Genomic DNA, 26,228 nt, shown 5'->3' on the forward strand with positions numbered 1-26,228 from the left:
TCGCGAAGGGCACTCGATAATTGTTGATGATGCATGTCCCGTGAGACTAACCCACAAGGCACGGGTACAACTCGCGTGATTTAGCCCATCAGTCAAAATGGGGTGCCAGAATGTAGCACTTGGAGCTAACAAGCAAGTGTTGAGGCGCAAGTGGTGTGCCAGACAATAACTTTTGTTTAAAGGAATTTTATATGTAGATGAGTTATTGCCTGTATTTAATAGAGTTATTCATGAGCTTTATTCATTAATAAGAAATAGAGAGATAAATGATTTTAGATGTAATTGTGAAGAAATAGATTAAATCACAGAGAGACGTGAGAGAGTGAACGAGTAGGCAAGTGTTGTTGTTAGAATTTCACTGATTGTTTATGAATTGTAGCCAGTACATTCCATTATTGTTCTTGCATATTCGATTGCTCATAATGGCTCATTGGGACTCGATGCAGAAGGCGAGGAACAAAGGATCTATCACGTGATTGAGGACAAGCTTGAAACGCACAGATTAGCGTGCATAAACCTATGGTGCACAGGTAGCCGTCCTCTTCTAGCTCCAGTATCCGTGTATTCGTTCAAACCTGCCCTCTGATGGTGTGGACTAACAGAATCTGCTGCATGTTTGTTTGCCACATGCCATACCACGGACGGAATGAAGTTATCTGGACCGATTAGCAGCCGAGTAAAGGGATACACTTCTCAACACGACGAAGGACGTCGAGCTTTCTCTCTTTCTCTTGGATGATGGTGAGAGTAGTTCACGAGGACCGATTCATCGAGCTATCCAGCTGTCCTACCAGATACACTGCGAAGGCCCTCGATACACCTGGTTTGGACCTATACTCTCAGCGAAGGGCCTAAAATTGTTGGATTAGGCCCATTCTGAGGAAAAAATAGTTCATCTGCCTGACTTCAAGACAGCTCATAAAGAACTCTACGGGGATTTAAACCACAGTTCCATGTTTTTACTTTGTAATTATTTCAGTGTAAACCCAATTTAAAGCAAGTCAAATAGTAAAGGCACGAAAACGACAGTGTATCCATCACCCACGTTAGCATTAATCTCCTGAGAGACTAATAGATTAATAAAGTAAAAGGCACTGAAAGAGTAACTTTGTTTTATGGTTTTCCACCAAGTAAAAGTAAATGTGAAGCATCATTCTCATTAAATATTTTGGAGGCTTCACAGGTGTGTCTTCAAGTGTATTTTCCTAAATATCTTCCTTTTGATATATTATGTTTTTTATATTTCTAGTCATACGTTGTATAACTGCTCTCCTAATATATAAGGATTATGATTTTTTTATAAGGCTGCCCTGATGAAAGCCATTGATTATTGGCTTAATCAGCTGTTGGCAAAATTTGTATAATGGGAGAAAGTGATCAAAATCGGTACAATAGTTTTTATGTAAAGTTACTCACAAGCAAATAGATAAATAAACTAACAAACAGACTAGGGTGAAAACATAACTTTCGCAAAATCTTCGATTTTGGCGAAGGCAATAATCCTGTTCGCAATGGCCTCAATATTTCTGGGTTATCAATATGCTTATGTTCCATGGATTTATCTTATTTGTGGTTGCAATATCTTGACAATAATGCATTACTTACACTCCTATACAAACACTTGATTAAAAAATTAGTATATATCTAAAATGCTTCTTCTGATTGGAGTGTAACAGAGGATTCTTCATCCACAATAAAATATTAGTTGGCAGTTGTTGTTGCCTCTGTTAGATTAAACAGACCTAATATATCATTTAAGACTTTATTTTTATCTTTTGCAGACGTGTGTCAGTCGGCCTGTCACCTGCGTAACATGTGGATGTTGTCTCGTGATCATTAAGTGTCATATCCGTGTTTTCTGAAATGAAGATGCCCTTGCATTATGTGATTGACCATGATGCATTTTACAGGTTAGTCAAAATTAATTAAATGTTTGTATTGGTATCAAGAGCTTTTAGGGGGATTTATCTCTGTGACTAAATAATTGGGAAAAATATCCAGAAACGAAGTCTTTGAAGACCTCGTTTGAATTTTCATATTTTTGTTAATATCATGCATAAATTTATTATTATTATTATTATTATTATTATTATTATTATTATTATTATTATTATTAGTAATATTATTATTATTATTATTATTATTATTAATATTATTAATATTATTAATATTATTAATATTAATGATAATAATAATAATAATAATAATAATAATAATAATAGTAATAATAATAACAATGTTGATGTTAATGTTATTAATATTAATATTAATAATATTAATATTATTATTATTATTATTATTATTATTATTATTATAAATTGTATTTAAAAGACTTTTCTGCGGAAAGCAGAGTTATCTAGGTTTAGATTTGGTTGACGTTTTTCTTCGTAAAATGTTTCTAACAATCTTAGCTCGGTCTCAAATCGAGCTTTACATAAAATACTAAAATCAATGAGAACTGAGAAGGCTTACCCAGCGGTAGAAGGGTCCTCGAACTAATGCCTTTATGTTCAAAGGTTCTGGTAGACAACAGTTTAATTGAACTAACCACATATTCCGAACTACACTTCAGACACAAATTTATAAACAACCATAGAACATAGTTCGCTAGATAACGACTCCTTGGACTTGAGTAAATTGCCTAGAAACGTTTTACATAGAGAAACTTCAACCGAAGCTAAACCTAGATTACTTTCCTTTCAGCAGAAAAGTTTTTTAATTACCATCTATAATCTTAAATTATCTTATTGTTGCTCATGTCTTTTACCAGTGCTTTTTATTGTTTGTACAAATGTATGCTTTTAACTTTATTATTATTATTATTATTATTATTATTATTATTATTATTATTATTATTATTAAAGTTTTTGGTCGACATTATGTCCTCGTCTACCGGATGTCGGCATTTTGACCGTCGGTGTTATGCTGTCAACATTATGACCGGTGATATGTCCGACGACATTATGGCCGGTGATATTATGTCCGTCGACATTATGACCAGTAACATTATGTCCGTCGACAGTATGACCAGTAACATTATGTCCGTCGACAGTATGACCAGTAACATTATGTCCGTCGACAGTATGACCGGTGACATTATGTCCGTCGACATTATGACCAGTAACATTATGTCCGTCGACAGTATGACCAGTAACATTATGTCCGTCGACAGTATGACCAGTAACATTATGTCCGTCGACAGTATGACCGGTGACATTATGTCCGTCGACATTATGACCAGTAACATTATGTCCGTCGACAGTATGACCGGTGACATTATGTCCGTCGACATTATGACCAGTAACATTATGTCCGTCGACAGTATGACCGGTGACATTATGTCCGTCGACATTATGGCCGGTGACATTATGTCCGTCGACAGTATGACCAGTAACATTATGTCCGTCGACAGTATGACCGGTGACATTATGTCCGTCGACATTATGACCAGTAACATTATGTCCGTCGACAGTATGACCAGTAACATTATGTCCGTCGACAGTATGACCAGTAACATTATGTCCGTCGACAGTATGACCGGTGACATTATGTCCGTCGACATTATGACCAGTAACATTATGTCCGTCGACAGTATGACCGGTGACATTATGTCCGTCGACATTATGACCAGTAACATTATGTCCGTCGACAGTATGACCGGTGACATTATGTCCGTCGACATTATGGCCGGTGACATTATGTCCGTCGACAGTATGACCAGTAACATTATGTCCGTCGACATTATGACCAGTAACATTATGTCCGTCGACAATATGACCGGTGACATTATGTCCGTCGACATTATGACCAGTAACATTATGTCCGTCGACAGTATGACCGGTGACATTATGTCCGTCGACATTATGACCAGTAACATTATGTCCGTCGACAGTATGACCGGTGACATTATGTCCGTCGACATTATGACCAGTAACATTATGTCCGTCGACAGTATGACCGGTGACATTATGTCCGTCGACATTATGACCAGTAACATTATGTCCGTCGACAGTATGACCGGTGACATTATGTCCGTCGACATTATGACCAGTAACATTATGTCCGTCGACAGTATGACCGGTGACATTATGTCCGTCGACATTATGACCAGTAACATTATGTCCGTCGACAGTATGACCAGTAACATTATGTCCGTCGACATTATGACCAGTAACATTATGTCCGTCGACAGTATGACCAGTAACATTATGTCCGTCGACATTATGACCGGTGACATTATGTCCGTCGACATTATGCCCATTGGCATTTTATCCGGTAACCGTCAAATATGGGTTTGGTATTAATGAAAAGATGTAGCTACAGGGAGTGTTAGGAGGGAAGACGTCTTAGACGCCATAAAAGTCCACTCACCATCCTCAGGAGTTGTCGATGGAACCATAATAGTAGCAGTAAAAAAATTTCCTAGATTTGTGTTTTTCTAATAAAATGTAGATAGAAATACTTGACTTGTAAGACTCTAACATGCGATATCTTATCCGAGTCATTCAACAACAACGTGTGTTATAACAATAAGAATATTTATCGATGGAGGAAGCATGATGCCTTTTGGTGTAATGAATTATTAGTATTTATATAGCATTCCTGATCGTTCTATAAACACACACACTTAAAGAGGTGAAGGAAAATTTCGGTAAATGTGTAAATTAAAACTTAAATTTGTGAAACTATATGTTGTATTTCCGTAGAGTGTATTTTACAAGCCTAAACATAATTGACGAGATTTTGTAGGTCACTTAACCTCCTTAAGTACACTTACTATAGGCATTACATAAAGAAAACGTTCCTAGTTTCTTTCTTGCATCTTGTCTAGTCTCTTAACTTTTACTTCACATTGCAACTGCGGGTTTCCCCCAGTTTCACAGTGCTGAATGACCTCCCAGGCCCCAGTGCTCGGCTATATGGCCGAAACTCATAAATTTATGATGGTCATGCCTCTTTTGGCCTATGCAGTGAATCATATACATAGTAGCTAGGCGACTGAGGTGGGTTGTAAATAGGATGGAAAGGGTATGAGGTTAACAGTGTTTTTTTAGTAGGTTTCCTTTCTATAAAGGAAATTCTCTTTGTGACTTTTTTTATTTCTTTCAGCATTAAACTTTGAGTTAATAAGGATCAAGTAAAATAAATTTAAAAGGAAAATTTTAATACAGATGTAACGATTGATAGCTCTTGCCATGGTATTGTCACAAAAACTCCTTCAAGTTATTTATTTATCATTAGGTTATGAAAGTATATATATCAATCATTAATCCATGTTATTGTCTAGATAAGATAACAGGTGAATATCACAATAAAGTCTGTCTCAGCAAGCAGGTAAATCTGTCTGGATTATTATTGTTTTTATTACTATTGCTAGCCAAGTTACAACCCTAGCTGGAAATAATATCCAAAGAATACCTTGGTTGGAAAAACAGGATGTTACAGGCCCAAGGGCTCTAGCTGGTAAAGCAACCCACTGCTGAAAGGAAATAAAGAACTAACGAATAATCTACACATGAGAAGTAATAAGAAAAATATGAAATGTATATAAACGTTGAAATTGATCTGTCACATATAAACTATAAAAATAGACATGTCAACCTGGCCAAAAGAAAAGCATTTGCAACATGGTTGAACTTCTGTAGTTCCACTTATTCAACTTCCAGATTAAGAAGTTCATACCTCAATCTGGTCACAGCTGGAATAAAACTTATAGAATACCGTGTAGTAGTATTGAGCTTTATGAGGAAGGCAATACTATTATGATTAACTGCACATTAAATACTTCGTACAGATTGGAAAGATCTGAATGCAAAGGATGGTCAGAATTATAAAAAATCTTGTGCATCATCTACGAACAACGAATCCTTTTTTGTGCAATTCGATGTTTCTCAGTCTTGAACCGCGTACTGAATTGTTGAAGAAATTCAAGAAAATTCAAATAGATATTATGACCACAGAGTTTTCATATTTGAAAGATTATAATCTTTATTCAAGAAAAAAAAAAAGTTAAATTGTTATTCGTAGTTTGTGTAAATAAAGAATTACATAATATACTATACCAAAATAGGTGTTAATTAAGAAGAAACAAATCCAGCTCTCCATTCAAATAGATTTATTCAGAAGGCTAACTTTATCACTCTTCACGAGCACAGTGAATGATTTATGGGGTCAAAGGGGTACAATATATAGATTAGTTGTATTGAATTGAATTGGATTAAAAAAAACAACGGAAAAAATTAAAAGAGACATTAGTCTTTTTGATAATGTTATCTGCTGGTGTCAGACAGCGAATGTTTTGATAGAAATAGATGGTTGGAATTTGCAGTTGACATGAAAAATCGAGTGCAATAGACAATGGATAATATAAAGCCTAAGACCCAATAGAGTAAAAAAGAATGATAAATTTATAACTTAGATTAGAAACTAAAATAATTAGTATAATCCTCTTCCCCTTCCCAAGCTAATAGACCATACGCGTATATTATTTTATTTTCGATTTAGTATTTCCCAAGTGATAAAAGAGGGCTTCCCCTCAGATAGCCGCCGGGAATCTTGGTGGGTCCGAATCCACGATGGAAATTAAAATTCCTTATAAATGACGATGTGGCATCTCTTTCCAACTTTCCCACCATAAATCACATTTATCCTATCATCTTCCTTATTACAATGCTAGAGAGAGAGAGAGAGAGAGAGAGAGAGAGAGAGAGAGAGAGAGAGAGAGAGAGAGAGAGAGAGAGAGAGAGATAACGTATGTTTTGAGTGAATAGTGCAGCACTTAATTTAAGTTTGTGAGAGAGAGAGAGAGAGAGAGAGAGAGAGAGAGAGAGAGAGAGAGAGAGAGAGAGAGAGAGAGAGAGAGAGAGATTGTACAACCCCAAACTGTAATTTCTTGGAAATGTGCCGATTTGCTTCCGCTGTCATAAGAAAATCACTGTGAATGATGGATCTCTCTCTCTCTCTCTCTCTCTCTCTCTCTCTCTCTCTCTCTCTCTCTCTCTCAAGAGTATCAGTGAGTGGGATAGCTTGTGACCTGATATTTAAAGCGGATAGAAGAAAACCCTGGGTTATTCAAGAGAGTAATGATCATGACGATGAAGATGGCCAGTATTTTAAAGTTTAATGAAGAGAGCAATATCAACCTTAGTGATATAGTTGATAAAAAAAATCTAATGATGATGATTACAGTATCAGTGTGGATGATTATAACAAAGTTAGTGATAATGTCGAGAATAATCTTATTTTTGAAAATGATAGCTAACGACAGCAACAACATCAATAATAATATATTACGTTGAAACTGCAACACAAACACTCTATTCTTTGCACGAATGTGTCGCACAAAGGAAGACCAGTGACGATTTCCAAGAAGCAAACGTCATTCTGCATGTGATAACTCAAAGAAGGAACCTCGACAGTGTTATCAACCGCAGGGAAAGAAAATTGCCTTTAAAAGAACGTTTCGATTGGCAACACTGCCTCATCTGGCTCTTTGATCCAGCCGCCATGGCTCTGCTTTCTTTTCCATGTAATTTTAGGGTGAAACAAACACTCGGTCTTTATAGTTATAATAATAAAAAAAAAATCTCGTATGTATATGTTAGAGTGAGACGAGAATTCCACCCACACGATATCTGAGCTGAGGCAGGGGCGTATTGGAGAGAGTCTGGTACAGAGGACAGCAGTGGGGGGGGGGGGGGGGGGGGGGGGTAATCGAAATACATGGAGGAATTGTTGGGCCAACTCTCATGTAAGGAAGTGAAATCTGCATGTTCATTACAAACGAAGTAGTAAATAGATTGAAGCTTTAGCGATGATTTATTCTTTTTATTTTGCACATTCTGTGTATCTCAAGTATACTAAAAGAACAAAAAGATGGGCTTACAATACATTGAATAAATGCTAAATAACGGTCTGAGTAGGTGAAATGGTTGATCAGATTGTCTTAAAATGGCTCGGCTTTGTGGAAAGAATGGAATGTACAATTTGGAAGCTTAAAAAAGGATGACTGGTATACACAGAAAAGCTAAATAAATGTAATGAAAGAGATAATGAAAGGAGGGATTTGACATCCATTAAGTGTGAGGGATATATGATTGACACAGTACTGCTGAGCCATATGAAGTATCTAATGGCGTGGAAGTTTACTGCACATATTCTGTGATTTAGCAGTTACCATATAAAAGTGGCCGCAATCACGGTCTTCTCTTTTCTCTGGAACCAACCCTTATTAGTGGCAAAGGTTAAATATATATACATATATATATATATATATATATATATATATATATATATATATATATATATATATATACACAGTATAACAAATGCAGTGTTCTAGTCCACTGCATGACAAAGGCCTCGGGAATGTCCTTAGTCATGACCGGGGTTTGGTCATTGCGGATTGGCGATGGTGGAAGACGTTAGTCTGATCGTTCACAGCAAACCAACCTTTTATAAGTGACCCTGACTAGTACAGCTTCTTTGCTGATCATGATGATACACAAACCCTTTCACAAGTTAAAGTATCCCCTCTCAGAAAGGGATTATATATACATACATATATATATATATATATATATATATATATATATGTGTGTGTGTGTGTGTGTGTGTGTGTGTTTGTGATTATCAAGGTTAACATTGAAGGGAAGCTTTTGTTATACAGTAGTATGACAGTGTGCAAGACCTTTGTTATTTCCAACAGCTATTGATCACATGATGATGTATTTGGCACTTTGAAATTAATTCCCTTTTATTGTGGCCATCATAAAGCCAAGGTTGAAAGAGGATTAAGAAGTTCAGTTATTGAATCCGACGTGGGTTGCTGTGCCAACCCCCCCCCCCCCCTCTCTCTCTCTCTCTCTCTCTCTCTCTCTCTCTCTCTCTCTCTCTCTCTCTCTCTCATGACACCAGTGGCTAAAAGTGTAGATATCAGGGAATAATCTTATTATTATTATTATTATTATTACTTACTAAGCTACAACCCTAGTTGGAAAAGCAGTATGCTATAAGCCCAGGGGCTCCAACAGGGAAAATAGCTCAGTGCGGAAAGGAAAAAAGGAAAATAAAATATTCTAAGAAGAGTAACAACAATAAATATCTCCTATATAAACTATAAAAACTTTAACAAAACAAGAGGAAGAGAAATAAGATAGGAGTGTGTGCTCGAGTGTACCCTCAAGCAAGAGAACTCTAACCCAAGACAGTGAAAGGCCATGGTACAGAGGCTATGGCACTACCCAAGACTAGAGAACAGTGGTTTGATTTTGGAGTGTCCTTCTCCTAGAAGAGCTGCTTACCATAGCTAAAGAGTCTCTTCTACCCTTACCAAGAGGAAAGTGGCACTGAACAATTACAGTGCAGTAACCCCTTGGGTGATGAAGAATTGTTTGGTAATCTGTGTAGTCAGGTGTATGAGGATAGAGGAGAATATGTAAAGAATATGCCAGACTATTCAGTGTGTATGTAGGCAAAGGGAAAATGAACCGTAACCAGAGAGGAGGATCCAATGTAGTACTGTCTGGCCAGTCAAAAGACCCCATAACTCTCTAGTGGTAGTATCCCTTGAAACATTGTATTTAAAACATCGGAGCTTTCGTAATCATATTCATACATGGTAACCGATAGATTTTCATAGTATCGATAGATAAGCCAAACCTAGCAATTCGTCCCTATAACTAAGGAGAGGATATGGAGAGGCTGATAATTTTACGACGTAAGTTTTATGTTATGAATTCCTGAATGAGATTTGGTTATTTGAGTATATACTTAATTTTAATGTTTTTAACATATTTTAAATTAATTTTTCATTACTTCTTATATCGTTTATTTATTTCCTTATTTCCTTTACTCACTGGGCTATTTTTCCCTTGGGCTTATAGCATCTTGTTCTTCAAACTAGGGTTGTAGCTTAGCTAATAATAATAATAATAATAATAATAATAATAATAATAATAATAATAATAAGGGATGGAAGGGATATATGTGCCCTTATGCTGCATGCATAATTATGCGTTGCTCTCGCTCAAGGCGTTTTAAATGTTTTTTTTTCCTCCCTGAACTAGAAATGAGTTCTTGGAGATTGATAGCGTACAGACCAGCTGCGTCTAGACTTTGCTATCGCTGTAAAAGTAAACAACTCGCAGATATGTTCGTGTGGTTGTGACATCACTTCTGAAATATCGTTCTAACTGCTTTAGACCGCTACGGTTACTGTACATACAAGAGACTAGTTGTTATAGAAGATTTCATCTGAATAAAACTTTATTAAGGGAATCAAATGAAAATGCTATTATGAAATTACAATCTCTCTTGCAGTAAATACTCGTGGGTTGAATATGATTGGAAGAACTTCACAAAGTCGATTCAACTTAACAGACATTGGGATTTATCAAACACCACTAAATCAAAACAAATAAAAACGCATCTGAGTTCAAGTCAGCAGGGGTCGTTCTTTTCGTCAAATTTGTTTATTTTGATGTTAAAATGTTGAAGCGGCGATCTGTAGTTGCAAATACAATGTTGCAGACTTAACCCCTTTGATGTTAGTCATTATAAAAACCTTAAGATATATCCAATCATGGTCGAGTAATTATGAAAGCAATAGATTTGGATTTCTAGAAAACTACGAAATAGAAATAAACGGTTTTATCTGTATACTTTCACCAAGAATGTAAAAACACAGCAGCCTAATATTCACTAGAAATTTTGAATAGTTGAAAATTTTTAGCATGACAATGGTAATGCATTGACTTTTTTTTCTGAGATTCTAAACATCTGGACATATTGTAATTATTAAGTTTTATTTGACCAACTTTTTTATTTGTAAAAATTTAAATGCGGTTGTAGGCACTATAAACGTAAAACTTAATCCCTTATTATTGACCAGAGCTGATGGAATATGACAACTTCCTAGTTACCTACCAAACATGATTTAATCTCTTGTGATATTCTGTTTTCTAATGCTGAAGGGCCGTCACAATAAGTATAAGTGTTTTCTAGATTATATCGTGTTTTTCTGTTCATCCATTGTAATTGAATAGATTATGAAAATGGCTTTTTGTGCTGAACCGTAGAAAAATTACACAATAAATGTCCTTATTAATGACTGTAATTTGTGAATGATCATAACGTAGGATCTACTATACAAGATATTACGAAAATACATAAAAAAAAAAAAAATTCAATTAAAACTATGCAGTCTGTCTAGACAGCAAGAAATCATAAATCAAAAGAGCTTTTATTTAAAACTATGCTGATTTTGGAGAAAGAAAAATCTGCATTCAATTAGTAAAGTGAAATTAGAAATACCAGAAAAAATAATAGTTTATCAATGAAACTGAAAGGCCTACCCGTAGCATTTGCAGAAGTTTTCTTGTGGGGTTAAAGTAATACCAAGTATCACGGGTACTTTGCAATATGTTTCATGCAGGATTTCAAACATATCGAGTACTGTCACCCGCAGCCTTTGCAGTTTTATTTTGTTGTGGAACTTTAGACACGTCAAGTACTGTCACCCACAGCCTTTGCAGTTTTATTTTGTTGTGGAACTTTAGACACGTCAAGAACTGTCACCCGCAGCCTTTGCAGTTTTATTTTGTTGTGGAACTTTAGACACGTCAAGCACTGTCACCCACAGCCTTTGCAGTTTTATTTTGTTGTGGAACTTTAGACACGTCAAGCACTGTCACCCACAGCATTTGCAGTTTTATTTTCTTGTGGAACTTTAGACACGTCAAGTACTGTCACCCACAGCCTTTGCAGTTTTATTTTGTTGTGGAACTTTAGACACGTCAAGTACGGTCACCCGCAGCCTTTGCAGTTTTATTTTGTTGTGGAACTTTAGACATGTCAAGTACTGTCACCCGCAGCCTTTGCAGTTTTATTTTGTTGTGGAACTTTAGACACGTCAAGAACTGTCACCCGCAGCCTTTGCAGTTTTATTTTGTTGTGGAACTTTAGACACGTCAAGCACTGTCACCCACAGCCTTTGCAGTTTTATTTTGTTGTGGAACTTTAGACACGTCAAGCACTGTCACCCACAGCCTTTGCAGTTTTATTTTCTTGTGGCACTTCAGACGTATCAAGCAGTGTCACCTGAAGCCTTCGCAGTTTTATTTTCTTGTGGCATTTCAAACGTATCGAGCAGTGTCACCCGAAGCCTTCGCAGTTTTATTTTCTTGTGGGACTTCAAACGTATCGAGCACTGTCACCCGCAGCCTTTGCAGTTTTATTTTCTTGTGGCACTTCAGACATATCGAGCACTGTCACCCGCAGCCTTTGCAGTTTTATTTTCTCGTGGCACTTCAGACATATCGAGCACTGTCCCCGGCACTTCAAACATATCGAGCACTGTCACCCGAAGCCTTCGCAGTTTCATTTTCTGGCGGCACTTCAAACATATCGAGCACTGTCACCCGAAACCTTCGCAGTTTCATTTTCTTGCGGCACTGCAAACATATCTAGCACTGTCACCCGAAGCCTTCGCAGTTTCATTTTCTTGCGGCACTTCAAACATATCGAGCACTGTCACCCGAAGCCTTCGCAGTTTCATTTTCTTGCGGCACTTCAAACATATCGAGCACTGTCACCCGAAGCCTTCGCAGTTTCATTTTCTTGTGGAACTTTAAACATATCGAGCACTGTCACCCGAAGCCTTCGCAGTTTCATTTTCTTGCGGCACTTCAAACATATCGAGCACTGTCACCCGAAGCCTTCGCAGTTTCATTTTCTTGCGGCACTTCAAACATATCGAGCACTGTCACCCGAAGCCTTCGCAGTTTCATTTTCTTGTGGAACTTCAAACATATCGAGCACTGTCACACGAAGCCTTCGCAGTTTTATTTTCTTGTGGCACTTCAGACATATCGAGCACTGTCACCCGCAGCCTTTGCAGTTTTATTTTCTCGTGGCACTTCAGACATATCGAGCACTGTCCCCGGCACTTCAAACATATCGAGCACTGTCACCCGAAGCCTTCGCAGTTTCATTTTCTGGCGGCACTTCAAACATATCGAGCACTGTCACCCGAAACCTTCGCAGTTTCATTTTCTTGCGGCACTGCAAACATATCTAGCACTGTCACCCGAAGCCTTCGCAGTTTCATTTTCTTGCGGCACTTCAAACATATCGAGCACTGTCACCCGAAGCCTTCGCAGTTTCATTTTCTTGCGGCACTTCAAACATATCGAGCACTGTCACCCGAAGCCTTCGCAGTTTCATTTTCTTGTGGAACTTTAAACATATCGAGCACTGTCACCCGAAGCCTTCGCAGTTTCATTTTCTTGCGGCACTTCAAACATATCGAGCACTGTCACCCGAAGCCTTCGCAGTTTCATTTTCTTGCGGCACTTCAAACATATCGAGCACTGTCACCCGAAGCCTTCGCAGTTTCATTTTCTTGTGGAACTTCAAACATATCGAGCACTGTCACACGAAGCCTTCGCAGTTTTATTTTCTTGTGGAACTTCAAAGATATCAAGCTCTGTGACCCGAAGCCTTTGCAATTTTATTTTCTTGTGGAACTTCAAACGTATCAAGCACTGTCCCCCGAAGCCTTTGCAGTTTCATTCTCTTATGGAACTTTAAACATATCAAGCCCTGTCACTATCAAGCGCTGTCACCCGAAGCGGTTGCAGTTTTATTTGGTTCTTGAACTTCAACCATATCAGGCTCTGTCACAAGTAGCCTTTGCATTTTTATTTTCTTGTGGAACTTCAAATGTATCAAGCACTGTCACCCGCAGCGTTTGCAGTTTTATTTTGTTGTGGAACTTAAAAGGTATCAAGCACTGTCACCCACAGCCTTTGCAGTTTTATTTTGTTGTGGAACTTCAAAGGTATCAAGCACTGTCACCCATAACCTTTGCTGTTTTATTTTGTTGTGGAACTTCAAAGGTATCAAGCACTGTCACCCGCAGCCTTTGCAGTTTATTTTGTTGTGGAACTTCTAACATATCAAGCACTGTCACCCGCAGCCTTTGCAGTTCTATTTTCTTGTGGAACCTCAAAGGTATCAAGCACTGTCACCCGCAGCCTTCGCAGTTTTATTTTCTTGTGGAACGTCAAACATATCAAGCACTATCACCCGCAGCCTTTGAAGTTTTAATTTCTTGTGGAACGTCAAACATATTAAGCACTATCACCCACAGCCTTTGCAGTTTTATTTTCTTGTGGAACTTCAAACATATCAAGCACTGTCACCTGAAGCCTTTGCAGTTTTATTTTGTTGTGGAACTTCACACACATCAAACACTGTCACCCGCAGCCTTTGCAGTTTTATTTTGTTGTGGAACTTCATACACATCAAGTATTGTCACCCGTATCCTTTGCAGTTTTATTTTGTTGAGGAACTTCAGACATCAAGCATTGTCACCCGCAGCCTTTACAGTTCTGATTTCTTGTGGAACGTCAAACATATCAAACATTGCCAACCGCAGCCTTTGCAGTTTTATTTTCTTGTGGAACTTCAAACATATCAAGCACTGTCACCCGCAGTCTTTGCAGTTTTATTTTCTTGTGGAACTTCAAACATATCAAGCACTATTGCCCACAGCCTTTGCAGTTTTATTTTGTTGTGGAACTTTAGACACGTCAAGTACTGTCACCCACAGCATTTGCAGTTTTATTTTGTTGTGGAACATCACACACATCAAGTATTGTCACCCGCAGCCTTTGTAGTTTCGTATTCTTGTACAACTTCAAACATATCAAACACTGTCACCTGCAGTTTTATTTTCTTGTAGATATTCAAACACACCAAGCATTGTCACCCATAGCCTTTGCAGTTTTATTTTCTTGTGGAACTTCAAAACATATCAAGCACTGTCACCCTCAGCCTTTGCAGTTCTAATTTCTTGTGGAACTTCAAACATATCAAACACTGCCAACCGCAGCCTTTGCAGTTTTATTTTCTTGTGGAACTTCAAACATATCAAGCACTGTCACCCACAGCCTTTGCAGTTTTTATTTCTTGTGGAACTTAAAGAAACATATAAAAAACTGCCAACTGCAGCCTTTGCAGTTTTTATTTTCTTGTGGAACTTAAAGAAACATATCAAAAACTGCCAACTGCAGCCTTTGCAGTTTTTATTTCTTGTGGAACTTGAAGAAACATATCAAAAACTGCCAACTGCAGCCTTTGCAGTTTTTATTTTCTTGTGGAACTTCAAAACATATCAAGTACTGTTACCCGCAGCCTTAACAGGTTTTTTTTTGTGGAGCTTCAAACATATCAAGCACTATTGCCCGCAGCCTTTGCAGTTTTATTTTCTTGTGGAACTTCTAACGTATCAAGCACTGTCACCCGCAGCCTTTGCAGTTCTATTTTCTTGTGGGACTTCTAACGTATCAAGCACTGTCACCCGCAGCCTTTGCAGTTCTATTTTCTTGTGGGACTTCAAACGTATCAAGCACTGTCACCCGCAGCCTTTGCAGTTCTATTTTCTTGTGGGACTTCAAACGTATCAAGCACTGTCACCCGCAGCCTTTGCAGTTCTATTTTCTTGTGGGACTTCAAACGTATCAAGCACTGTCACCCGCAGCCTTTGCAGTTCTATTTGCTTGTGGGACTTCAAACGTATCAAGCACTGTCACCCGCAGCCTTTGCAGTTCTATTTGCTTGTGGGACTTCAAACGTATCAAGCACTGTCACCCGCAGCCTTTGCAGTTCTATTTGCTTGTGGGACTTCAAACGTATCAAGCACTGTCACCCGCAGCCTTTGCAGTTCTATTTGCTTGTGGGACTTCAAACATATCAAGCACTGTCACCCGCAGCCTTTGCAGTTCTATTTTCTTGTGGAACTTCAAACATATCAAGCCCTGTTCACCTGCAGCCTTTACAATCCTTCAAGGTCGCTCATAAATGGCATAGACAAGGGACTGGACAATGCTTTAGAAACTGACCATATATTATTATTATTTTTGTTAATTGCTAAGCTACTACCCTAGTTGGAAAAGCAGAGCAGGATGTAAGTCCAATGGCTCCAGCAAGGAAAAAAAACCATTGAAGAAAGGAAAAGAGGAAATGAATAAACTACAAGAGGAATAATGAACAATGTAAATAGAATATTTTAAAAGAACAGTAGCAACATTGAAATTGATCTTTCATATATAAACAATAAAACCTTAAAAAAAAACAAGAGGAAGAGAAATAAGATAGAATAGTACGATAAGTGTACCCTCAAGCTAGAACCAGGGAGGGGCATGCAATAGCTGCTGATGACTCAGCAGGTAGATCTGTAGGCTCCACTAAATACCCCATCCCTAGCTCAAAAGGACGGAGAGTTTACAGGCATTACAAGAAATTTTCAAACTTGAGTGTGTCTCGAACTCTCTTGCAACAGATTTCTAGGCAGGGAAGTTTCCAATAATCTATCACAGCCTTTGTAGTATTTTTGTTGTAGAACTGCAAAGGCATACCAAACACTTACTCAAACCTTTGCAATATTTTACTTGTGTTACTTACGGAGCTACAAGGTATACCAAGGTCAGTCACTCATAACCTTTGCAACATTGTTATTGTGTAATGGTAAGGCTTATGAAGCCCAGTCACCTGTACCGTATACAGTTTTTCTTTTGGAGCTGCAGCTATCCAAGCCATCACTAATATCCTTTGCAGCATATTCGTTGATGAATTCTAAATCATTATGTTCAGATGTGTAGCAGCAAGGCAGATTGCAGCATTTTTTTAAGAGTTACAAATCATAAAAAACCACTTACCCCTAACTCCGCAGTATTTGTCTTGTGGTTCTGGAAGGTATACCAAACACTCAACTTGGCCTAAGCACCATTGTTCTTCTAAAGCTACAAAACATACCAAACACTTGCTCATAATCTTTGAATAATTGTATAGATGATCCACAAGGTATATAAATCACTGTCACTCATGGTCTTTCCATCTTTTTTTTTCTTGTGAAACAGCAAGGCATACGAATGCCTGTTACACCTAGCCTTTAGAGCAACTTTCTTGTGCAACTATCAGGCATAATAAACGCAGTCAATTACAGCCTTGCAATTGTTTTCTTGTGGAACTGTATACCTACCAAGCACTGTTACCCGTATCCTTTGCAGTATTTTGGAAAATTTATCAGCTTCTTTTATGAACACTTAAGCTTCAAGAAATATAATGTGTTGCGTGAGAGAGATTCTCTTAAAGCAGCATGAATTTAATTTTGATTCCAAGGTGGCCAGGTTTTATTGATTTTATTTTCTGCGGTACATCTTCAATCCCAGTAAACACACTTGTGTTTTACAATACTAGCAGGTTACAACATACATTCGACTATTACCTCGTTCAAAGGGCAATTACTACATGAAATTGGAAAAGCATTTGAATAAGCGATATGATGTTTAAGTATCTTTCAATATATAAATCTGCAGGATAGTACATACAAACAATGAAATGAATCTTTTTTATGGATTCTTATTTTACATTCACATATATCAAATGTACTGTATGTGTAATTACTGACGGTGAATGTTCTGAAACTGTTCGCTTAAGCCTTGTCCAGATTAAAGGATTAATGATCGTTTATTAAGGTGTGTTTTTATCATAGGAAATGCTTATATTGAAACTACATTACAGTATTATTTAAAATCTACGACGGCCAGTATAAAAAAGAAATTGGATTAGTTTTATTCATTTGTAAACTAAATGTTTTCGTGAATATTTACATATTTTTATAAAGTTGTGAACCAAAGAATATTCATTATTGTTATTGTGTTAATGTGTTTGAGACTTGGGAAACATGAAATATGGTTAAAAGTAGGCAAATTATATTTCATTTAGACCACTTTTCCGACTTCATTACCTTTGTTAGTTAGATCTTATCATAATCTGGGGATGTATGAGGAGAAAAATATGCAACATATGTATATGTTTATACATTATTTCCGGCAAAATTAGAGAAAACAAGTTTGAGGTCAAAAATATTTTTCTTCTTTTTATTTTAGCTCCAAAGTCTTTTAAAATGTAAACCAAATTTTGTAAACTAAGTTAGCAAATTGTGTGTAAGAAATGTATTTGCAATTATATCTATATTTAGGCTTTTGAAGAAGCAAACCGTGCTGCAATAATTAATTCCCGACTCCGAATTGAAAGAACTTCGTCAAGACTTGTCGCAACGGTGAAGATCAAATTTAATCTTAGCAACGTTTTTATTCTAAAATCCTCAAATTCCCAGCATTTTCTTAACACAGACCAACCGTTACTCATCCCCCATGCAATGTTGTTAAAACAAAAAATTCTGAACTTTGTGCTCATTTTCTTTTTATTGAAATCTTCTGGGTCAACTATTACCGAGATAAGCGAGGCGATACAACGCCTTATCTTATCTGAAGAAAAAGAAAACTTCCTATCAATCGATGATGAAGACAGATAGTTTACTTTCGTTAAGTGATATGACAGACACGTTTTTATACTATTTTCTTAGCTCGGTGCCGTGGCACTCATTCTCGGAACATACTTATGTAACGTTCACGTAATACCATTGATGGCGCATTTCGATGACGTTTTGTTTAGCAAAATCCTTATTGGCGCTGTTAGCACAGGTCGCTGGTCTAAGCTTTTATTTTGGATAGAATTTAAATCTTTATTACCTGGGTGACTTGCTGGTGGTATAAATGGATGAATAGATAGACTGATGGATAGTTAAATGAATATATTAAGAAGTTTATTTGTTTCCAAACACAAAATTAATTATATAATTTCGGCCTTGACTTTTTTCGCATTCACATTAACTGTATTTCGAAAAGTGATGTCCCATAAGAAATTGAATTATTAACAGTCATTTTTACCAGACTCCATAGGTATGTTGCAAGTTTTTTTAGCTTTATTTTTATGATGGAATGAGTTTGTAAGCCCCATTTCTTGACCCGCAGAGATGATCTCAAAAGCCAACGATATCTAAAAATATACACAACCTCAAGATTATTATTATAATTATTATTAGCTAAGCTACAACCCTAGTTGAAAAGCAGGATGCTATAAGGCCAGGGGCTCCAACGGCGAAAAGTATGCCAGTGAGGAAAGGAAATAAGAAAATAGATAAACTATATGAGAGGTTATGAACAATTGAAATAAGATATTTTAAGAACAGTAATAACATTAAAACAGATCTTTTATATATAAACAATAAACAAACTCATGTTACCTTGTTCAGCATAAAAACATTTGCTGCAAATATGAACTTTTGAAGTTCTACTGACTCAACTACCCTCTTAGGAAGATCATTCCACAACCTAATCACCGTAGAAATAAAACTTGTAGTATACAGTGTAGTATTGAGCCTCATGGTGGAGAAGGCCTGGATATTAAAATTAACTGCATACCTAGTATTACGAACATGATGGTACTGTCCGGGAAGATCTGAATGTAAAGGATGGTCAGCATTATGAAAAATCTTATGCAACAGGCATAACGAACTCAAGGTAATCATCTATTCCCTAGTTTGAAATTTGGTTTTCGTAAAGGCCTTGGAGCATGTGATGCCCTTCTTACAATCTCCAATGCAGTACAGAAATCCCTTGATTGTGGTCGGGAAGTTCGTATGATTGGCTTTGATTTTAGTGCTGCCTTTGACCGTGTTAATCATGAGGCCCTTGTTTTCAAACTGAAACAGTTGGGAGTGGGTGGGTCGTTTCTTAGCATTATTCTTGATTTTTTAAGTAGTAGATCTCAAAGAGTTGTTGTTGATGGGCACCATAGTGAGTATAGGAATGTGATATTCGGTGTTCCACAGGGTAGTGTTCTTGGCCCATTACTTTTCATACTATATACACATGACATGTGGTTTGGCCTAGAAAATAAGCTTGTTGCATATGCAGATGATGCTACTCTCTTTGCATCAATTCCATCCCCTGAATGTAGATCTGGGGTTGGTGAATCCCTTAATAGAGATTTAGCTAAAATTAGTGCATGGTGCTAATTATGGGGTATGAAGTTGAATCCTAACAAAACTCAAAGTATGATTGAAAGTAGGTCAAGGACGGTGGCTCCTCAACATCCGGATCTCAGTATTGATAATGTTTCTTTAAATTTGTATGACTCTTTAAAATTTTAGGTGTGATTCTCGACAGCAAATTTACTTTTGAGAAACATATAAGGTCTGTGTCTTCTTCAATTGCACAAAAAATTGGCTTATTGAGAAAGTCTTTTAAGATATTCGTTGATCAATCTATTCTGAAGAAGTGTTTTAATTCTTTTATTCTACCTTGTTTTGAGTATTGTTCTCCTGTCTGGTCTTCAGCTGCTGATTCTCATCTCAATTTGTTGGACAGAAACTTATGGTCTATTAAATTCCTTATTCCTGATCTAGATATTAATCTCTGGCACGGTCGTTCAATTAGTTCATTATGCATGTTGCATAAGATTTTTCATAACTCTGACCATCCTTTACATTCAGATCTCCCTGGACAATTCTATCCTGTTCGTAATGCTAGGCAGGCAGTTAATTCTAATAGCCAGGCCTTCTCCATCATAGGACTCAATACTACGCAGTACTCTAGAAGTTTTATTCCAGCTGTTACCAAGTTGTGGAATGATCTTCCTAATCGGGTTGTTGAATCAGTAGAACTTCAAAAGTTCAAAGTTGGAGCAAATGCTTTTTTGTTGATCAGGCGTACATGAGTCTTTTTATAGTTTATATATGACATATTTGTTTTTGACGTTGTTAATAGTTTATGTATGACATATCTCTTTTGACATTACTTTTTTTAGAATGATTTATTGTTAATTTGTTCTCTTCAGTTATTTATTTCCTTATTTCCTTTCCTCACTGGGCTATTTTTCCCTATTGGAGCCCCTGGGTTTATAACATCTTGCTTTTCCAATTAGGGTTGTAGCTTGGATAGTAATAATAATAATAATAATAATGAACGACGGTGGCAGATATTAATATCTAAATCGGGAATGAGATGTTTGATAGACTGTAAGTTCCTGTCCAACAAATTATTATTATTATTATTATTGTTATTATTATTATTATTATTATTATTATTATTAGTAGTAGTAGTAGTAGTAGTCTGTAAAATCTCAAACGCGTTTGTACCCAAAGACTTCTTTCGATCTAGAAGAATTCATCCAAACTAACGTCATGTAATCATCTTCAGATAAGACTGCTTTATAGTTATCAAATAGTTCATATACAAATGATTCAAAAACAGTTTTAACAACACTCACCTAAATGTCTCTCTGTGATTTTTCAAGAAGCTCTCTAGATTAACCTAGCTAGCTTACTTCTTCAGTGAGATAGAATAGAATCAAGTTGTAATTAAATTAGAAACATTACATATCTAGAACACCTTGGGAAAAGTAAGAGAAATATCGTTTTAGGATTTAATTCCACTTGGGATAGAAGAAAACCAGTTGCCTAACAGAGTGAGAGGGTATGCGAGGAAATGTAATACGACGTATGGAGCTGAAATAGAAAATAAGTGAGATAGGAGGGGAAAAAGAGGGTTAGACCTAATTGCTAATTTCGTGTCACTTAATGGGCTTCTATGTTGCATTTCCATGCTGAATTTGACACTACTTTTCTCACGTGAAGTGATATCATTAATGATTCTAGAAATATATAAATCTGTTAAGAAACCCTTACGGCGTATAATTCATCAAAGGGGGGGTTTAAAGGTTGTCATGAGTGGCAGAAGCATGGGGTAGATCATTTTACTGCCTCCAGTGAGGAAAGGAAACAAGGAAAAATAAAATATTTTAAGAACAGTAACATTAAGATAAATATTTCCTACATAAACTATAAAAACTTTAACAAAACAAGAGGAAAATAAGATAGCGTGCCCGAGTGTACCCTCAAGCAAGAGAACTCTAACCCAAGACAGTGGAAGACCATGGTACAAAGGCTATAGCACTACCCAAGACTATATATATATATATATATATATATATATATATATATATATATATATATATATATATATATATATTTGGATTAGCACCTAAGCTAGGATTAGGTAGGGCAGACAATGGGTACGAAATACGAATGACTTGTGCACCCGCCAAACCTCCATCTGCAGTTCACAAAGGGACACATTAATTCAATGTTTCCTCTCAGCTGCCAAAACCCTTTGTGCAGTTTTAAGCAGATAAATTTTAGTAGATATTGAGTATGAATGATTTCTTTATTTTTGCATAAAAAAAAAATTGTATAAATATAGGAACATTACAGTTGACAGCACACTCTCAGATTAATTGAGTGGCTTTTGAAATATTACTCTTGGTTTTCAGCTAGTATTTTGATGTGAAGTTTCTAACCACCTATCTTTGACCACCATGGCTGAGACCTATCACGGTCGGTAATTACAAAGTACATAATTCAACATTTAGTTTAAAAGAACAAAAATTATAAGTGTGGACGTGTTGTGTAGAGGTCTGTTATACACGCCTTGAGTCGTGTATAGCTTTGTGTTTCTCGCTTAGAATATCATTGAAAATATATTAGTTAGTCTTTTGGAGAAGTGATAAGAAACAGTAAACTATGTCTGTTCCTAACTATGTCTGCTTCATATGTAATAACACGGAGGGAAAACTAAAAAAAAATGAATAGTATGTGAATGTAATAGACTCTACCATTAGAAATGTGTTCATATAGGGACAGATATCACTGATAATGAATGGAATAACCTAGATTGGTTATGCCCACACTGCGTACGTGAAGCCAGACAAAACAATTTAGTAATATCAAAATTGAAGGAAGATGTGAACGTGAGAGATCTGGCCCTGAATGAACAAGATGCGAAAATAGATGACTTGGAAAACAAACTTGCGGACCTTAGCGCAGACGCAGCAAACTCCACCCAGACCACCGACCTCACTGAGAAAGTTGACATTTTTGCCATGAATATGGAATCAATTAAAGCAACACTTCAACCATTGATAGACCCAAAACCGGAGAAACCGACATTTGCTGGCAAAGTTAAGGAAAAAAATCTGTTGATAATTAAATCAACTAATACAACAACTAAAATTACTGAAAGAGAACGTGAGGTTGAACAAGCACTTAACACGAGGTCAACTACGAAATGGAAATGTTGTAAACTTTGCAAACAATATGATCAGAGAAGAGGCGGCAAACAAAATTCAGACATTGGTGGCTGACATTGAAACGAGAAAAATCGGAAAGCTGAAACCAAAAATAAAGATATGCAATGTATACAATGATGAAGATGATGTAGTAAATGCTTTGATTCAAATAAATCGCTGCCTGGACCAAATCCAAAATATAGAAGAGAAAAGTGTAGTCCTAAAGAAAAACGCCTCGGGGGTGGGGGGGGGGGAACCACCACTATGTGCTGAAATGTGATCCTGAAGTTCGGAGGGCTATTCATGATAATGGGGACAAAGTTTCGTTACGATGGGGTATTTATAACATACGTGATAGGTACCACGTGATCACCTGCTACCATTGTCAAAGGTATGGATATTTTGAAAAAGATTGCAAGTCTAAGAATGATGATAAAGTCTGCGGGGAATGTTCAGGGAGACAGTCCACCTGGGAGTGTAATTCGCAAGTGTCAAAGTATATAAACTGCACAAAGTTAAATAAACCAAGTGACCACACAGTAAATTCTAGAGACTGCAAAGCTTATGACTTGGAATTGAAAAGACTAGCGGAAAATACTGATCATGGTTAGTAGGGATGTCATAAACTGTGGCTATGTAAATATACAATCTGTAGGTAATAAGACTGTTCAAATTCGAGAATTGATAAACGAGAAATATTTGGATATGCTAGCATTATCTGAAAGATGTTTAAATAACTTGGTCAAGTCGAAGATCAATGAAATGACGCCCCCCACACATGCCTTCTTTCACATACCGAGAGAAGGTAGGTCTGGTGGAGGTGTCGGACTCTTTATTCATGAAAGTTACTCAAATCTCAAAACGTTGAAAAGAATTAGTTTAACAAGCTTTGAATATATAACAGTAAATGAACAATACATGATCTGAAACGATAAATACTCTGAACGAACAAGGTAAAACGACAGCGGATGTCATGTAGAGAGTAGGGTCCTCCTACAGTATGGGACCGGAAAAGCAGCCATCAAAGTAAATAAAGTAAATATCCAACGCCCTGCACCTCCCGTGGCCACAATCGCCACAAAGTACAATGCTTCGCCCCTTTTATTAGAGGGGAAAGTACTGTATCTAGAGGACCACTTGATAATGAAGTCCCATATACAATTTTCTATTTTGCCTGTTCACCAGCTAATCGTTTTTCAAGAAGTTTTTAACAGTGCCTTTACATGTAGGCTTAGGATGTAAAGTCTTCAGTGTTAATTGAGCTGCTGTTCAGCTTCAAGTATCCACTTCAAATCTATGAATGCGTCCACTTGAAACATTCCAAGAATTTCTCAGATTATCATTTTATGCATTTCTGAAGCTTGGTGTTAACGGATAATTACATAAAACTCCTTGTGACAGGTAAAGAAAAACCAAGGAGTTTGTTTGGGTCAAAGATTTGATTTGATTGAATTATGAGGCGAGTAATTCCACTGTTTTGACTACCACTTACAGATTTTAAAGAACAGAATGAAGAAAGTTAAAGAAAAAAAACACAGTTGTAAAAGTAGAGGGAGAAGAAAAATGAAATGAATGGAGGGAAAGCTCACAGAATGAATAAATATATAGAAAAATAACTGATGAAACTCAAGAGGAGCTCTCTAAAGTGAGTGTAATCCTGGATTGAAGGCTTAAATATTGTGAAGATTTGTTGAATTTAGAATATACAGTAGGAGCGAGTCAGAAGGCAGAGCTGAGCTGTACAAGAGTTGAAGGGTTCCTGTAAGCTTTAGAATGCTTGTGGAAGTGACTATTAACTCGTGAGGTTGCGGAATATAAAAGACACCAGGAGTTAATGAATAGAGAGTGATAAGGTGTATATAAGGGTAACAGTTTAATTGAGAGACTGACCAGGGTTTGTAAGGTGTCTTGATGAAAGAAGAGCGCCAAAGATATTATTATTATTATTATTATTATTATTATTATTATTATTATAAGCTAAGCTATAACCCTAATTGGAAAAGCAAGATGCAATAAGTCCAAGGGTTCCAACAGGGAAAAATAGCTCAGTAAGGAGAGGAAACAAAGAAATAATAAAAACTACAAGCAAAGTGATAAACAATACAAATAAAATATACTAAGAACGGTAACAACATTAAATTAGATCTTTCATATATGAACTGTAAAAAGATACAAAAACAGGATTATTATTATTATTATTATTATTATTACCAGTAGTAGTAGTAGTAGTAGTACTTTGCTAAGCTACACCCCTAGTTGGAAAAGAAGAATGCTATAAGGCCAGGGGCTCTAACAGGAAAAATAGCCCAGTGAGGAAAAGAAGCAAGAAAAAATTAAATATTTTAAGAACAGTAACATCAAAATAAATAATTCCTATATAAACTATAAAAACTTTTAACAAAACAAGAGGAAGAGAAATATGATAGATCACCGTGCCCGAGTGTACTATAAAACAAGAGAACTCTAATCCAAGACAATGGAAGGCCGTGGTACATAGTCCATGGCACTACTAAAGCCTAGAGAACAATGGTTTGATATTGGAGTGTCCTCCTCCTAGAAGAGCTGCTTACCATAGCTAAAGAGTCTCCTCTTCCCTTATCAAGAGGAAAGTAGCCACTGAACAATTACATTGCTGTAGTTAACCCCTTAAGTGAAGAAGAATTGTTTGGTAATCTCAGTATTCTCAGGTGTTTGAGAACAGAGGAGAATATGTAAAGATAGGCCAGACTATTCGGTGTATGTGTAGGCAAAAGAAAAATGAGCCGTAACGAGAGAGAAGGGTCCAATGTAGTACTGTCAGGCCAGTCAAAGGACCCCAAAACACTCTCGCAGTAGTATTTCAACGGGTGGCTGGTACCCTGGCCAAACTACTACCTACAACATTGGTGAGGGGAATGATTTGTATAGGGGTAAATGTGTAAAAGGCAGGTAACAGAAAAAACAACATAACTTTGTATACCAGGGAAGGTGTACAGTATGTTGGGATTTTTTTGAGAAAGTAAGATATATGACAGAAGAATCAGAAGGGGAAAAACAGTGTGGGTTTAGACAAGAAAGTAGTTGTTAAGAATATTTATTATGAAGAAATTATATGAGGAGATTGAAATAAGGGGAAAGGCTAAATGTGGCATACTTGATCTTGAAGAAAATTCTTGTACTGTATCACAATTAGTAGGTGTAGAGAGAATAAA

The 26,228-nt window shown here is 36.7% G+C and overlaps 1 protein-coding gene across 3 annotated transcripts in view; it reads left to right on the plus strand.

Annotated features, from left to right (window-relative positions):
* The window catches only part of LOC137658506 (uncharacterized), a 329,004-nt gene that overhangs the window by 245,198 nt on the left and 57,578 nt on the right, over positions 1–26,228 (plus strand). For all 3 annotated transcript variants that reach the window (XM_068393277.1, XM_068393278.1, XM_068393276.1), the window contains one exon: positions 1,782–1,910. In XM_068393277.1, the coding sequence (XP_068249378.1) occupies positions 1,895–1,910 (16 nt within the window). In that variant the 5' untranslated portion in view covers positions 1,782–1,894. The remainder of the gene's footprint in view (positions 1–1,781; positions 1,911–26,228) is intronic.

This window comes from Palaemon carinicauda, chromosome 19 (genome assembly GCF_036898095.1).
Source record: "Palaemon carinicauda isolate YSFRI2023 chromosome 19, ASM3689809v2, whole genome shotgun sequence".
Classification (NCBI taxonomy): Eukaryota; Metazoa; Arthropoda; class Malacostraca; order Decapoda; family Palaemonidae; genus Palaemon; species Palaemon carinicauda.